The sequence below is a fragment of the Stylophora pistillata genome, chromosome 4 (assembly GCF_964205215.1).
Source record: "Stylophora pistillata chromosome 4, jaStyPist1.2, whole genome shotgun sequence".
Classification (NCBI taxonomy): domain Eukaryota; kingdom Metazoa; phylum Cnidaria; class Anthozoa; order Scleractinia; family Pocilloporidae; genus Stylophora; species Stylophora pistillata.
The window spans coordinates 27,837,323-27,850,951 of record NC_142522.1 but is presented as its reverse complement, the minus strand read 5'-3'; the positions used below and the strand labels follow the sequence as shown (position 1 = coordinate 27,850,951).

Genomic DNA, 13,629 nt, shown 5'->3' with positions numbered 1-13,629 from the left:
CTTAAGTTGATGAACGATCACTCGCAAGTTAGCTTAAAAAACTATAAACGACTTAATTCTTAACTCCCTTCCATCTTCCTCCATAAAAGATTCCCGTCTATTTTCAGGGAAAAGTTATGATCGTCACCATCAACAAATGGCACAACCATATGAAGAAGTAAAGGTTGGACCTGGGTTTTTTGAGCTCTGAAAAAAGCTCCTGGCCCAAATTATGAACATTTTCCTCAGTCATTTTTGTATTAGGGTTCAGGCTTCTTTCTTTTCACGCGCAAGCAACAAGTTTTCTCTCAAATTTGCGCGTCATCGATTGCGTGCCGGATTATAAACTGTAAGCTATTGATGCAGGTGACCGCATATTTGAGGACTCTTTTGTAAATCACTTATCACTAGTGAAATTGATATCCTCAATAAAGACCATTATCATCATTTCATAAATGAAGTTTTCCTGCCTATTGCTCATCCATGGCAACCATTGTTATACGATAAGACAAAGACTTGACTCGGAACAAGCCCGAACTTTAAACCGAGGATTTTCAATCCTTCAAGTTTATAACTTTTTGTCCTTTAATTCAGACACAACAACGCCCATACTTGGGAAAGACGTGTATATTTGATAAGCGGCTTCAGTAATGAGTGATTGCTACTTCTTATTGAAGAAAAGTAAGACCGAATCTTAATAAAGGTTTCTTTTCGTACTAAAAGTTCCCAAAAAGCCTAGTTTTGGAAAGTAAAAGTTTACAACGTCTTGTTCAATTTCCCAAAGTATGACAATAAAGCTAGATTAACCCATCGGCAAGGAAAATCTGTTTTTCTATTTTAGCAAAGCCTACTCCAAGAACTGACTGCAAAATGACTGTTTTAGTCCGCGAACTTCGCTGAATTCAGCCTTTTTCTGTCTAAGGAGGGGGCATTGCGATTTTGGGTTTAGCGGTTTTGGCGAACATTTTCAAATCGGTTTTTCGGTTTTTGTACCTGAAAACTTCGGTTTTTCGTTTTTGTTTTCATTGAGATTTGCGGATTTTCATTCTTTTGGCTATTGGTTTTCGTCAAAAACAATCAAATGCATCCGATAGGATTTTTCGGTTTTTCCTATTTGAATTCCGGGTTCCCTTGGTGAGCGGCGTTATTATGCGCCTCCACTGATCTCAAATAGCCACAAAATCTCTGTATGCTCCACTTGTCACCCCTGTGTCGCATCGATTAGGGCTTTGATAACTGGGATGTGAAAATTTATCGGTTAAGACGGTTTTGCATGCAGTTTTCGGTTTTAAAACATAAGAGCGATATAGAGTTAAGAGAGAATCATGGGCCCATTACCCTAGTGGGCTCCTGAGAGAGTAATTACGATATACATTAATGATGCTACTTAAATTACTTATCACTTCCCTTCCCATAAATCATACTTACTCTGTATGTCCTCCCTTTTTGTGATGATTTTGACCACGATGCTCTATGCCTTGTTAAAGGCAGCGTGAGCTTTTCTTCATGACATTTGAGCGTCTTTCTTAATTGCGAAATGGAAAGTCTGTAAGTATTTGCTCAGATTGCTTAATCAAATTAAAATGTGCCAAGGCCTGGCCACAGAGCCCGAGCTTCACAGCCACCATCATGGTTTCGAAGTTGTAAACATGGAATTGGATGGGGATGAATTAGATAAGAATCACGACAAAAGTTACCAAATGGATCACGAAGAAGTAGAGGATTTGTTTAAGAAGCTCGACAAGAACAATGATGGAAGAATAGACCTAAACGAACTTGCGGAAGGACTGAAAACTCTGCATGGGTCAAGATACAAGGCCGGCCAAGCTCAGGTGGGTACAAATTAGAATAAAAACATCCAGAAATTAATTAAAAGTTCATGTTAAAAACGTTTTGTCCACAATCAAGTGGGAGCATCTATGTTTCTGCGTTATTCTTCTTTTTTGTCGTGTAAAGATTTATATTTATGAATTTCACCGATCTTAAATCTAATCTGAAGGTGAAATAGCGTTCACGAAATATTGGTTTGCAGTTGTTTCGGTTGAGATGCAAATTACTTGGCTCAATTTGAATATATTTTACCCGGTCTAAATTATAATGTTTGGTGAAAAGTGTATAATCAAGTAGTTTGCTTTTCAATTTTGTGCACTTTCCTTTAAATTGTACAACGATTCATTTTGGTCGTTTAGTGACGATTTATGGCAAACTATCAAACAGACCGGAAATTTACCCCAGCAATAGAAATAAATCTGTACGATCCTTGACTATTTCACGCTAGAATTCAAGTGAATTTGCATTTTACTTAATTTGCGGAAAAAGGCGTAACTATTATTGATTTTGTATAGTTCCCTGCACTTGTGCTTGTGCATTCCACTTCATCTAACATGAAGGAAAATTTACATTCACCTACTATGTACACAATTAATTAAGGTAAACATCTCTGAACCGTATGTCTTATTCTGGAAGATTATTCACACATTCCTAGAAGTGTTTCCTACTGAGATGTAAGCTTGTGAAAGGTAGTTCTGCTTCAGACTTACAATTTAAGACAAACACATCTGTCAGATCATATGCAATTTTGTTTCTACTTGATAGATATTTTGAATTTTCATATATACATATATACATACATACATACATACATACATACATACATAAAGTGTGACTTGATTTTCGTAGAACAGTGCTCAATACATAGAAGTAGAGTGAAGTATATATTGTGGGAGGAAAAAGACAAGTAAACTACAAGTTCATCCCTACAAGCCTGTTTCGTGGTCACCCACTCATCAGGGGATCTCATCAGGGAAAATCCCCTGAGGAGTGGGCGACCACGAAACAGGCTTGTAGGGATGAACTTGTAGTTTACTTGTCTTTTTCCTCCCACAATATATACATACATACATACATACATACATTTATTTGGTAAAGCAGGTTAAGTTACATACAGTGGCAGCAAAAAGCTGATGTGGACCTGCCTAAAATAAATTAAATAAAAGTAGGATGATGTAAAATGTATAAATAAAAAACAAGTTAAAAATATACATAGTCATCGTGTTTATTAGCTATCATAGAAGCTCTAATCTGCTGCAATCTCTATCTGAGTGTAAGTGCGAGTAATTGTAGTGTCAGGGATGTAAAAATTCTTTCTGGAACACATTTCCAACTCTATTAAATGTCATAATTTATAGTTAACTGGGAATTACAGATGAATGCTCAAGTTCTCAGCTATTAAATTAAGTGGTTTTATGGTTTTATCTTGCAAGAATTCTTGTTATCCAAAAAACATATCTTTTAGGTTTTTGCCTTAGTCTCCTTTTTATCAGAGACAAAAATTAATTGATTACTTTGCAGAAAAATGTTAGAAGTTGTAGCACATAAGAAAACGATGAAAGTTTGAACTTTAAGGTGATTGAAATGACATCTTGAAGTTCATAACAGACAGAAACAAAAACAACTACCAAGGTACAATTTAATCTGTTGCGAGGATATCTTTTATCTAATGTATTTCTTTTATTCTCCATTTAATAAGTCCTCCTTTACTCAAAAAAACTTGATGGAAGTTTCTCTCTAAGCTGTAAAGTTGGGTTGGAATCATATTTTTATCAAATTTTACTGTCAAAGCCTCTATGGACTATTTTTTTTGTATTGTTATGGTAAGCATCATCTTCTTTTTTATCTGTGTTGCCTACAATTAGGCAGAAAATAACCAATAAGTAGAAAATCTAAGAAAAAAATTGTTGCGACAGAACAAGAATTAAAGAAAATAGGAAAAAGTGTTTAAAAAAAAACTTGTGGAACTATATATACAGACCACATGAGGGCTAACCTAGTGTTGAGATCCAGTAGAATCCCTCGGTCACATTGAATGGAAACTATATAATTATGATATATTTAAGCCTATGCCAATATATATAAATCTCAAGTATAAAACTGTCTTCAGAATGATCAGCTGTAGCTTATTCCACTCAGATGTTTGCTCTGGAAAGATTGGGGTGTTGGGGACACTTGTATCACATGGAAACTAGATTGTACTCACCAGCAAACTGAATAAATTAAAAAAGTAAACTTATCTGCTTTTAATTTAGTTACACCTGTCTAAGATAATATTCCTCTGGATACTAATTGTTGTCCTTTTTTTTCCTTTTTTCGTTTTTAATGCATTTCTTGGCCGTTAGATAATAAGGCTCATAGTACATTTTGTGATGTCCATTTCAGCAAATAATGAACCTTGGTGATCAGAATCTTGATGGGCAGATGTCATTTGAAGAGTTTGTCAAATATGTGACCGACCATCAGAAAAAACTGTGGATAGTTTTCCAGTCTATTGATCAAGATGGCAGTGGTAACTAATATCAATAAATTTATTGTTAATGTAAAGTGCCTACATGTAAAAGGGATAAGAATTTTTTAGGAAACAGAACTTTTTTTTATCTCATAAGAAATGAATGCTTTTTCTCCTAAAGCAGTCTATGTAATTCCTTCAGTCTTTACAACTTTCTTCTTACTTAAGATTCTGGTGCAGTAGAAAAAAAATTAAGAAATCTGATTTTCTCTTTAGTATTGATGTATAATTTTGGGAGCTACATCACAATATTATAAGGCCTTTTTAGAGTAATAGAGAATTGTTCTTCAGCAGAAGGAAAGTTTAAAAGAATGATTTTTGAGAGGGTTTACCACACTGAAGGAAAGAAACAAAAATAGAACAGGGTGGTCAAGTGTTAACATGGACTGTAGTTGATGAGCTTGAGACATTTACATTTGGGAAGGTGTTTAATATTTGGCTTTGGACATCAGAGAATTCTACCATGTCAAAAAAAAAAAACAGCTAAATTTCAATGGCCGCAGATCTTTTTTCATTCAGATAAGAATATTCTCCTGTTAGTTTACACTTTTTTTCACTACAACATTTCTTAATGAAAAGCCTGATTGAGGAGAAATTTTTCAATGTGCTGTAACTGTGATGCAACTCCTACGTATTAAGTGCAAAGGTATCATATTATTTATTACATATCTGAGTTAGGATATACACTATGATTGGTTGATTCACCAAACTGTATTTCACAGTACAGTGGGCCAAATTCAAGAGTTTGTTGAATTGAAATCCTGCCCCTCCATATTAACCCAGATATCATACATATCTCACTAACTTTGTGTTCTCGGTCCACACTGTAAGTTACAGAACCATGTTTTTTTTTCTTTGCATGGATGTGTTGCTTGCACATTTCATGCTTGGGCTATAAATTCACTTTGGGAAAAGCTTGTTTCATAGCTTATAGTGCACACCTTGAACTCAGTTAGTGAGAGGTATGTATGTGGGGGTAAAGGTTTCATTAGACTTATTGTCTTCTGGCCAGGATGTGTGGATAAAACAGAACTTAAGAAAGCTTTTGAGGCTATGGATGTTAAAGTAACAGACCAGGAAGTGGACTTGTTATTGAAAAGGTAAAACATTTATTGACAGCATTGCTTAGTTTAGACACTAATTGAGATGTTATCCTTGAAATTATAATTGCTCACATTGGAAATTTCTCTTTGGTTTTTGGCTCAAAAGATGCACGGATAATTTCGAGTGAAGAAAGGTTGAATAACATTTTGTGATATTGAAATGAAAGATATTGACACTTGCCACATCAAAATTTATTAGTCTGCCTACATTTTTTTTCAAGTTAGGGAAATACAAAAGTTGTCTCGAGCTCTAAAACTTAAGAGATGTGCTCTTGTTGTGGGAGGCACATAAGTACCATGCAGTCATGAAATGTAGTAGTCCAGGGGTTTTAATGCCTTCCTTTTTCTCTTTAACTCCCATGAGTGACCAAGACAGATTTTCTCCTTACAGCAGAAATACAATGTCAAGCAGACAAGTGATGAAAATAAAGAAAAATATCAACTAGGGGATTATTAGTTGATCCTATACCAAATTCTCCAAACTTGTATCATAAGAATTGTATAGCAGACACTAAGAAGAATTACTAAGAAGAACTTGGAAGTGAAAGGGATAAGCTACTGCCAATGGAGTACTAGGCAGCTGTACACTGAAAAGGGCCAAAAGGCTAAACACAAACACAAGAGCCTGCTCACAAGCGAAACAGACAGCTGTAAAAGGTCTTGTATAAGCTGCAGTAAACTGCTAGTAACCCAGCTGGCAGCTTCTACTGAAACCCCTGTTGCCTAGATGAGGGTAGAGCTGAACACGGCTTTTGTCGGCAGATGCTGTGAGAAACATTTGAACCACTAGTCATTTAAAACAATCCTCTTCAGGTCTACTCTCACCTGAAAGATCATGCTGTACAGTATAGTCTTTATAGATCTTACTTTAGAAACACTTTGCCTTTTAAAATCATCAGCATGGACAAAGACAAAACCCTTAAAGTTAATTGGAAAGAATGGAGGGAATATCACCTGTTGAATCCCAGTGGCCACAGTATGCATGACATCATTCAGTTCTGGAGACATTCAAATGTAAGTTGATTGACCTTTTCATTTTCTCGGTCTTTACATTTACTCCCCTACATCTGACTGCTAGAAATTGTTGTTGTTTGCTTAGAGGTCTCATCCTATACTTTTGGTCTCTGTGACATTCTGTGAATTTTGTTGGTAGAAGAGTGTTGGTCATTCCTGTGAGTGACAAGGTTATGTTGGTTTAATTAGGTAATTTTGGTTGTATCAACTGAGTTGATAAAATGTAAACTGGCCACAATAACGAGTTTCAAAGCTGATGTTTTTAGCTTTATCCCTTTGTCAAAGTGAATGCTTTAAGTTTTGTAGACCCTACAGTTCATCGGTGTTTCAACCTTTACTGATAGGAGCAAACAAAAATGAATTTTTCCTTAGAAAATCAACAAAGCATCTGTGCTTGAACTTTTCCTAAATTGGTGTTAGACTCTCCTGAATGGTTCTTTTGTATGGCTTCTTTCTGCTGTAGATATTAATTATCATTTAATTATTAGTTTTTTTTTTTAATATGTCATTTATCTTTGATATCTGTAGGTTATTGATATTGGGGAGGATATGACTGTTCCAGATGAATTCACAGAGGAAGAAAAAGTGTCAGGAATGTGGTGGAGACAGCTAGTGGCAGGGGGGGGAGCAGGAGTTGGTGAGTGAAACCAGGGCTTGTCTAGACTAGGCCTTTGAGTCAAGGAATTTCCACTGAAAGTATTGAATTAATCATTAACCTTTAACCCCCATGAGTGACCCAGAAAGAACTTCTCCTTACAAGATCAATACAATATCAAGCAGAAAAGAAATGAGAATATGGAAAAAAAGAAAATCAGGGGATCATCAGTTGATCCAACACCAAATTCTCCAAACTAACATCATAAGAATTGTGAGGCAGACAGTAAGGAGAATTTCTTATGAGATCTTGGCAGTGAAAGGGTTAAGGTAATAGGAGTAAAGGAATTGATGGCCAACTAAAGAAGCTCCCGATTGCTCAACAAATTCCCCTAGTCAGCACCAGGGGAAACACAGAGAGAACAGAATGGAGAATCTGCATACTGATGTTAGGGTGTACAGAGTCAACCCCTTAAATGCACCTTGGTTTGCTTGCAGTTAGCTCCATGCCAGCTAGCCCATAGTTGGTTTCAATTTATTTACCTGTTTTTTTTTTTTATTTTTGCAAGGATACTTTTCAGATTTCAACAAGCGAAGTGTTATTCCTCTTTTAAATTTATTTCATTCCAGTGTCAAGGACAGCGACTGCTCCTTTGGACAGATTAAAAGTTTTATTACAGGTAAATATCAAAGATTGAAGGGTTCATCCAGTTTAGGTGACACACCTGATTATATTTTTATCAGGGAGTGCTGGCCAGCAGAAATAATAATAGTCTGCTCACTACCCCTTCTAGATTTGCCCAGTAAGATCATTTTCCAACTAACTAGGGAGGGAAAGAACAATTAACGAATGCTTTGTAGAGGTGGCGAAAGGGTTTTTGTTTTTTTGCTTGATGGGGGATTAAGTGTTTTAATTTTCGTGACCTGTGAAAATATCAAATTAAAACTCTATGAATTGTGAACTTTTCACTTTTCGTGATACGTGAGCATTAAAGTTCTTTATCCGATTTTTGTGATGCGTTGTTTTTACTTCTTATCAAGACGTGTGCAGCCGCCCCACCCTTTACCCCCACCCCTACCCCTCCAATTGTACTTTCTCGTTTGTCACGATAAAAACAAGTCAAATGATGGTGGACAGACCATAGTGATAATTTTTTCCAGGTACAAGCTTCAAGCCAAAATAGAATAGGAATTTCGTCTGGTTTCTCCATGATGATCAAGGAAGGTGGAATCAAATCACTATGGAGAGGAAACGGTGCTAATGTGGTCAAAATTGCACCAGAATCAGCCATAAAATTCTTTGCTTATGAAAAGGTATGTTTCTGTTCTTAAAAGACACTGGTATGTTACATAACGTAACATAACATAACCGTTTATTCAGGAAGCTGCAACGCAAATATAAAAAGTACTGAAAAGGGAAAATCGTGAGGTTATGTATAAAAAGATCATTTATAAAAGATCCTGTATAAAACAATTTCCCTGACTAAAAACATACAAAAGATAAAATTTAATGGCTACAGATTCAATAAATATTCAATAAATAAAACAGACAATAATTCGGTGTGTACAATGTATCCTGGCAAGCTATTCCATTTCCCCACAATGCGAATGAGTGACTGGAATTGTATTTGCACTTACAGTATCCGTAGAAGAAGTGACTTGGAATAACATTTGACGATGCGTTGTTTATCATTTTGTATGTGAGCTGTGCGATGCAGATTATGTCGGCTATACGGCCCGACACCTTTTTCAACGTGTCGCTGAACACAAAAATTCGGCAATTGGCAAGCATTTTCATGAAGTGTTTGGTAGGAGGCGTGAATGATAGAGGCGTGAGTAGTCCAGTGGTCAGTGCGCTGGACTCTAGGTCAAACGGCCCGGGTTCAAGTCCTGGCTGGGGCTTAACGTTGTGTCCTTAAGCAAGACACTTCGCTCACATTGTTTCGTCTTCTCGGATAGGACGTAAAGCCGGAGGTCCCGTCTCTTAAAGGGTAAGGGGTAAAAGACGTTAATTTCCCACGCACGAGATTACTGTGTGCTGGATGTCTTCCCCTGGGGTGGGTTGGCTGGGAAAACAGCAGGTCCACATCAGCTTATACAGTTGCCAATAAATTCAACCTGCTTGAACAAATAAACATGATGATGATGATGATGATGATGATGATGATGATGATGATGATGATAGTCATTTTAAGATTCTGAGAAAGTGTCAAAGCAAATTTGATTGTTTAGTGTTTGAAATGCTTTATATTAAGAAATTCAAACCTAATCTGAACGTGCAAACGGACTCCATACTTGCTAAACTTTTTGTTTAAGCCGCAAATTATTTTCTCTTATTGTTCGTTTTTAGTATTTATAGAACTTATTTTTATACATTCTTGACTTGATAATGACGTTATGTTAACGTCGAAACGTCGTCGATTTTAGCTTTCTCTAGCTTTTTATCGGTTAGAGCGCGCCAGATTGTGTTGTGCGGAAGGTCGAGGGTTCGAGGCCCGGCCGGACCGATACTCATGATCTTAAAATAAGTGAGGAGAATTTGCTACCTTTTTATAATCAAGAAATGGATAGATATTCTAGTCTTCTCGGATAAGGACGAATAAACCGTAGGCCCCGTCTCCGGTTAGGGGTAGGAGACGTTAATTTCCCACGTACGAGATTACTGTGTGGTGGATGACCTCCTCTGGGGTGGGATGGGTGGGAATTGACCCTGAAAAGCCCCTATGGGGAGTGGTCAAGTAACGTATGTATGTATGTATGTAAGCAACGTTTTGTCGCAAGTTTTTATCGTCAAACTTACAGTATCACTGTTGAATGAAACGAAAAGGCCATGAAACTAAGGGATCAACCACAAGACAAGCTTTTGATTGTTGAACGAATTCTCCATACCAGTACCATAAGAAATGTTTAGAGAACATCACGGAGAATATGTATGCCGATCTTAGGGTTTAGAGGGTGAACCAAATTTTGGAATAGTTCTTTGAGAATTTTTAAGTTTGTAAGGATTTGTAAGAATCCTCAAGGATCATACGTCTGGAGGGTCTTGAAGGATTCTCTAGGTCTTATTCAAGACATGCCAAAGGATCTTTATCTGTCATAATTGTCCTGACAGTTTTTAGGGCTTTGAAAACCTTCTAAAATAGTTCATGTTCCATCATTTGGTACAACGTCTGGTCCATGCTGGAATTGTTTTTTTTCTTCAGGCAAAGAAGCTGTTAGGCGCGGATGAAAAGCAGCTCGGGGTCAGAGAAAGGCTAATGGCAGGTTCAATGGCTGGTGTAGCCTCACAGACCAGTATATACCCACTTGAGGTACTTAAACCTGCCCGATCAGTGACTGAAACTTCTTGAGATAAGAGTAAAAATGAATTATGAAAATTTGTCAATAAATGACGAGAAATTTTCAAAAAAAAAGAGAGGAATCTTAGAATAGAAGGGTTAGGAAAAGCGTTGCTCTTTAGTGATTCTTTAGCCTTTCTTATTGATGCTTTTTAGAGATCAATAAGAATTTGGATTAAATAAAGTTTAGTATTAAATTAAGCAGTGCATGCCAAGTTTATATTTGAAACGCAATTCCAAGATATCAGTGCAAATGGTGCCTTTGGTAACCGACAGAACGATATTCCATTTTTAACACGGAACCACATCAAATACCCCAACATATGTGTTTCCATCCACAAAAAAAGAAAATTGAACAAAAACTTGAGGTATGATTCACTATGACTCTTTTACTGGCCAACTCCCTATTATTTGTGTTCTTGAGATGGCGGCCGTATGTTCGTGAGTTGTTCTTATAAAGGCCCTTATTCATTTATAGGTGCTGAAAACAAGACTGGCGCTTCGTAAGACAGGACAGTATAGGGGTCTTGTCCATGCGGCATATGTAATCTTTACTACTGAAGGAATCAGGAGTTTTTATCGTGGGCTGTTTCCAAGTCTTTTAGGAATTATTCCTTATGCTGGAATAGATCTTGCTGTATACGAGGTTCATCTTATTGTTCCTTTTTTACTCATTGCTTCCTTTGCATTCATTTACACTTTATACCCGCGCTACAATAGCGCCATCATTTTTCTGAGTTTTACATTAAGTTGAAACAGTCGAATAACCTTTTACTATCATTGTCTATTTTCCAGACACTCAAAAACTTTTACCTCAATTACCACAAAAACCAATCGGCCGACCCTGGTGTGTTTCTACTGTTAGCTTGTGGTACAGCGTCAAGCACGTGTGGACAGTTAGCCAGTTATCCGTTGTCACTAGTGAGGACTAAATTACAAGCACAAGGTACGAATCTACGTGCTGTTGCAATGCACTGACTTGAAAACAGTGACGCGAGTTGATAAAAGAGCGAAAGCAGAGAGCAGTAGTCAAACGCTGCGCATGCTCGAACGTTGGAATGACTTGGTAGCGTGCTTCGGGCTGTCAGCACTAAGTTGTCTCGCACGAGGAGCTCAAAACAAAGCTAAATCAACAGGATACTTGAATAAGCTTGCTCTTCGAGTAGTCTCGAGTTTTACTTTTCCTTGCTTTTGTTTCCTTAAATACAGAGTTCAATGAATGTTCCAATGTTCACTTGCTTATTTTGCGAGACAGCATTTGTTCGTATGTTTTCCTTTCAAATTTTGCGTGAGAGATTGACGCGCTGACGGCCAGATTTGATCCCCTCGCGCATGTCCGACTTTTGACCGCTGTTTCCATTTTAATGAGGTGAAGCCTCATAGCAGGCTCTCATTTGCGCTCCGGCCCAAGAGGCGATGCCCTCCGAGATTCTAACAGGCCGAAAACCACAGAAAAAAATGCTTGACATCACGGGCTTTGCCGCTTGTGCCGAAGCGCTTCCAAGAGTAATGGCCTTTTGGGTTGTGCGCTGGAGTCTTACTCCTAAGCTCTGGGCTGGAACTTGGCGGAAGTCGTTTTGTTTTGTGCCTGGAAAAGACACTCTCCTCCCCTAATGCGTCTTTCATCCCGCTAGTTTGCACTGCTACTGTGAGCTGTCTCGGAAGCTCGTGGATGTGCAGGGGAGTTACCAGCGATGGACTAGCATACCATCCAGTTAGAGCGGTACAGTACTGCTCCTTGTCGCCTCATAACGTAGAAACAAGATAAACCCCGCCAGGTATCCCATGCGGTTTCGTTTAGAGATATTAGCAGTGACATATTTAGCCGGATAACTTCAAGTCACCATTTTCTAACATTTCTATGAAACGTCGTTTCTTTTCAGCGCGCTCTCGTACTGCAGGCAGGGGAGATACAATGGTTTCAGTAATTAAAAACATTATAAAAGAAGATGGACCGCGTGGACTTTATAGGGGACTGGCTCCTAACTTTATGAAAGTCGCACCTGCAGTCAGTATAAGCTACGTTGTGTACGAACACTTGAGAATCAACCTTGGCGTTATATAGCACACTCGACGATCTGATACGAGGCAAATGTATATCGAATGGGAGCACTGATGAAGAAAACGCGATACGAGAGTAAAAGAGAAGAAACCATGACGAAGAGAAAAGCTTGAAAATATAAGCGTTTTTCCTGTCCGTGATGGAATAGGAAGTCTGATAACCATTAAGACGGGGTATTCGATTTAATATAATTTCGCCAAATTTAATTTTAATTTTATGGATTAGGTTTACGTTTGAAGACATGCCGTCATTGTTAGTAGTTGTAAAGCTTGATATCAACATGTTTATTTTAATTTTTGACGAGGATAACCTGATTACCTTTCGAATGATTTTTAAAAGCTAGGGGACTGGATGACTTATCACTGCTATGTGGTGAGCGCAGGAAATGTCCCTTGTGAAAAATTTCGATCGGATTTCATTTTGTCACCTGATTGACTGACGATATTGCATCTTAATTCTGATTGGCTAAGGCAGAAAAAAGGAAGCTTGCAGATCACTCTGGCTAATTTTATTAGGGAACTGCTCATGCTGTTAATAGGGTATTCTTTTTTTCGATAACCTTTCCATGAGAGTAAAATATTATAAGATTATGCTTGGTCATAGGATATTGTTGTAAATATTTCTTATTTTAAGCTTTGTCCGGAAAGGTAAACTTTTCTATCTGATCTCTTGCTTGGGGGTGTTACTGCGAAATCATTTATTTGTTGTTTTTAATGTGAAGTAATTTTACCGGATGCGTGAAGTTCAGAAGTTTCCTGGAAGTGGCGTATGATTTCATCTCTCCTTATGATCTAACTGTGCTTCATCTTTCCTCTCCAATCTATCTTGTTTTCTCATTTTATTTCCCTCCCTTTCTTGCTTCTCATCTCATCTCTCATTATTGACTCTGGCTGGTCTACTCCAGACCACATCTCCTGATTTCAGTTTTGACTTTTCTGCCAGAATTTTTAATACTATAATTAATGACAAATATCTCTGCAAACCACTTGAATGTTCAGTTTAGGAAATCACACTTATCCTTGCTGTTTTTATGTAGTCACATCTTAAAAGGAAGTTATTATGTAATTTGATCGCTATTTAGCTTATGATGAACTTATTATATGGTACACCGGAACACACGGCTGTATTCTCTCGTTAAGTGATTTGCGAGAAAAGTCTTCATAATTAAAAGGGAAATAACATTTACTAACTGCTTGA

The 13,629-nt window shown here is 37.4% G+C and overlaps 1 protein-coding gene across 2 annotated transcripts; it reads left to right on the top strand.

Moving 5' to 3' along the window:
• Positions 1-1,416: 1,416 nt before the first annotated feature.
• LOC111329244 (mitochondrial adenyl nucleotide antiporter SLC25A25) lies at positions 1,417-13,617 on the top strand. 2 transcript variants are annotated; one of them, XM_088757003.1, is made up of 12 exons: positions 1,675-1,811; positions 3,331-3,441; positions 4,195-4,321; positions 5,334-5,421; positions 6,324-6,438; positions 6,967-7,075; positions 7,663-7,712; positions 8,194-8,346; positions 10,236-10,343; positions 10,849-11,016; positions 11,166-11,316; positions 12,254-13,617. In XM_088757003.1, the coding sequence occupies exons 3-12, from the start codon at positions 4,201-4,203 to the stop codon at positions 12,433-12,435; spliced, it is 1,245 nt and encodes a 414-aa protein (XP_088613129.1). In that variant the 5' UTR covers positions 1,675-1,811; positions 3,331-3,441; positions 4,195-4,200; the 3' UTR covers positions 12,436-13,617. The 2 variants fall into 2 exon arrangements, with proteins under 2 accessions (XP_022789611.2, XP_088613129.1); XM_022933876.2 differs by lacking the exon at positions 3,331-3,441 and having other exon boundaries at positions 1,417-1,811.
• Positions 13,618-13,629: the final 12 nt, after the last annotated feature.

What these genes read in the sequence shown, in the direction of transcription:
- LOC111329244 (XM_022933876.2), top strand. Translation starts at nt 1,563, where the DNA reads ATGTGCCAAGGCCTGGCCACAGAGCCCGAGCTTCACAGCCACCATCAT. An exon ending in TATTGATCAAGATGGCAGTG is followed by an intron (nt 4,322 to 5,333) that starts GTAACTAATATC and finishes TCTTCTGGCCAG; the next exon opens with GATGTGTGGATAAAACAGAA. An exon ending in GTGGACTTGTTATTGAAAAG is followed by an intron (nt 5,422 to 6,323) that starts GTAAAACATTTA and finishes TAAAATCATCAG; the next exon opens with CATGGACAAAGACAAAACCC.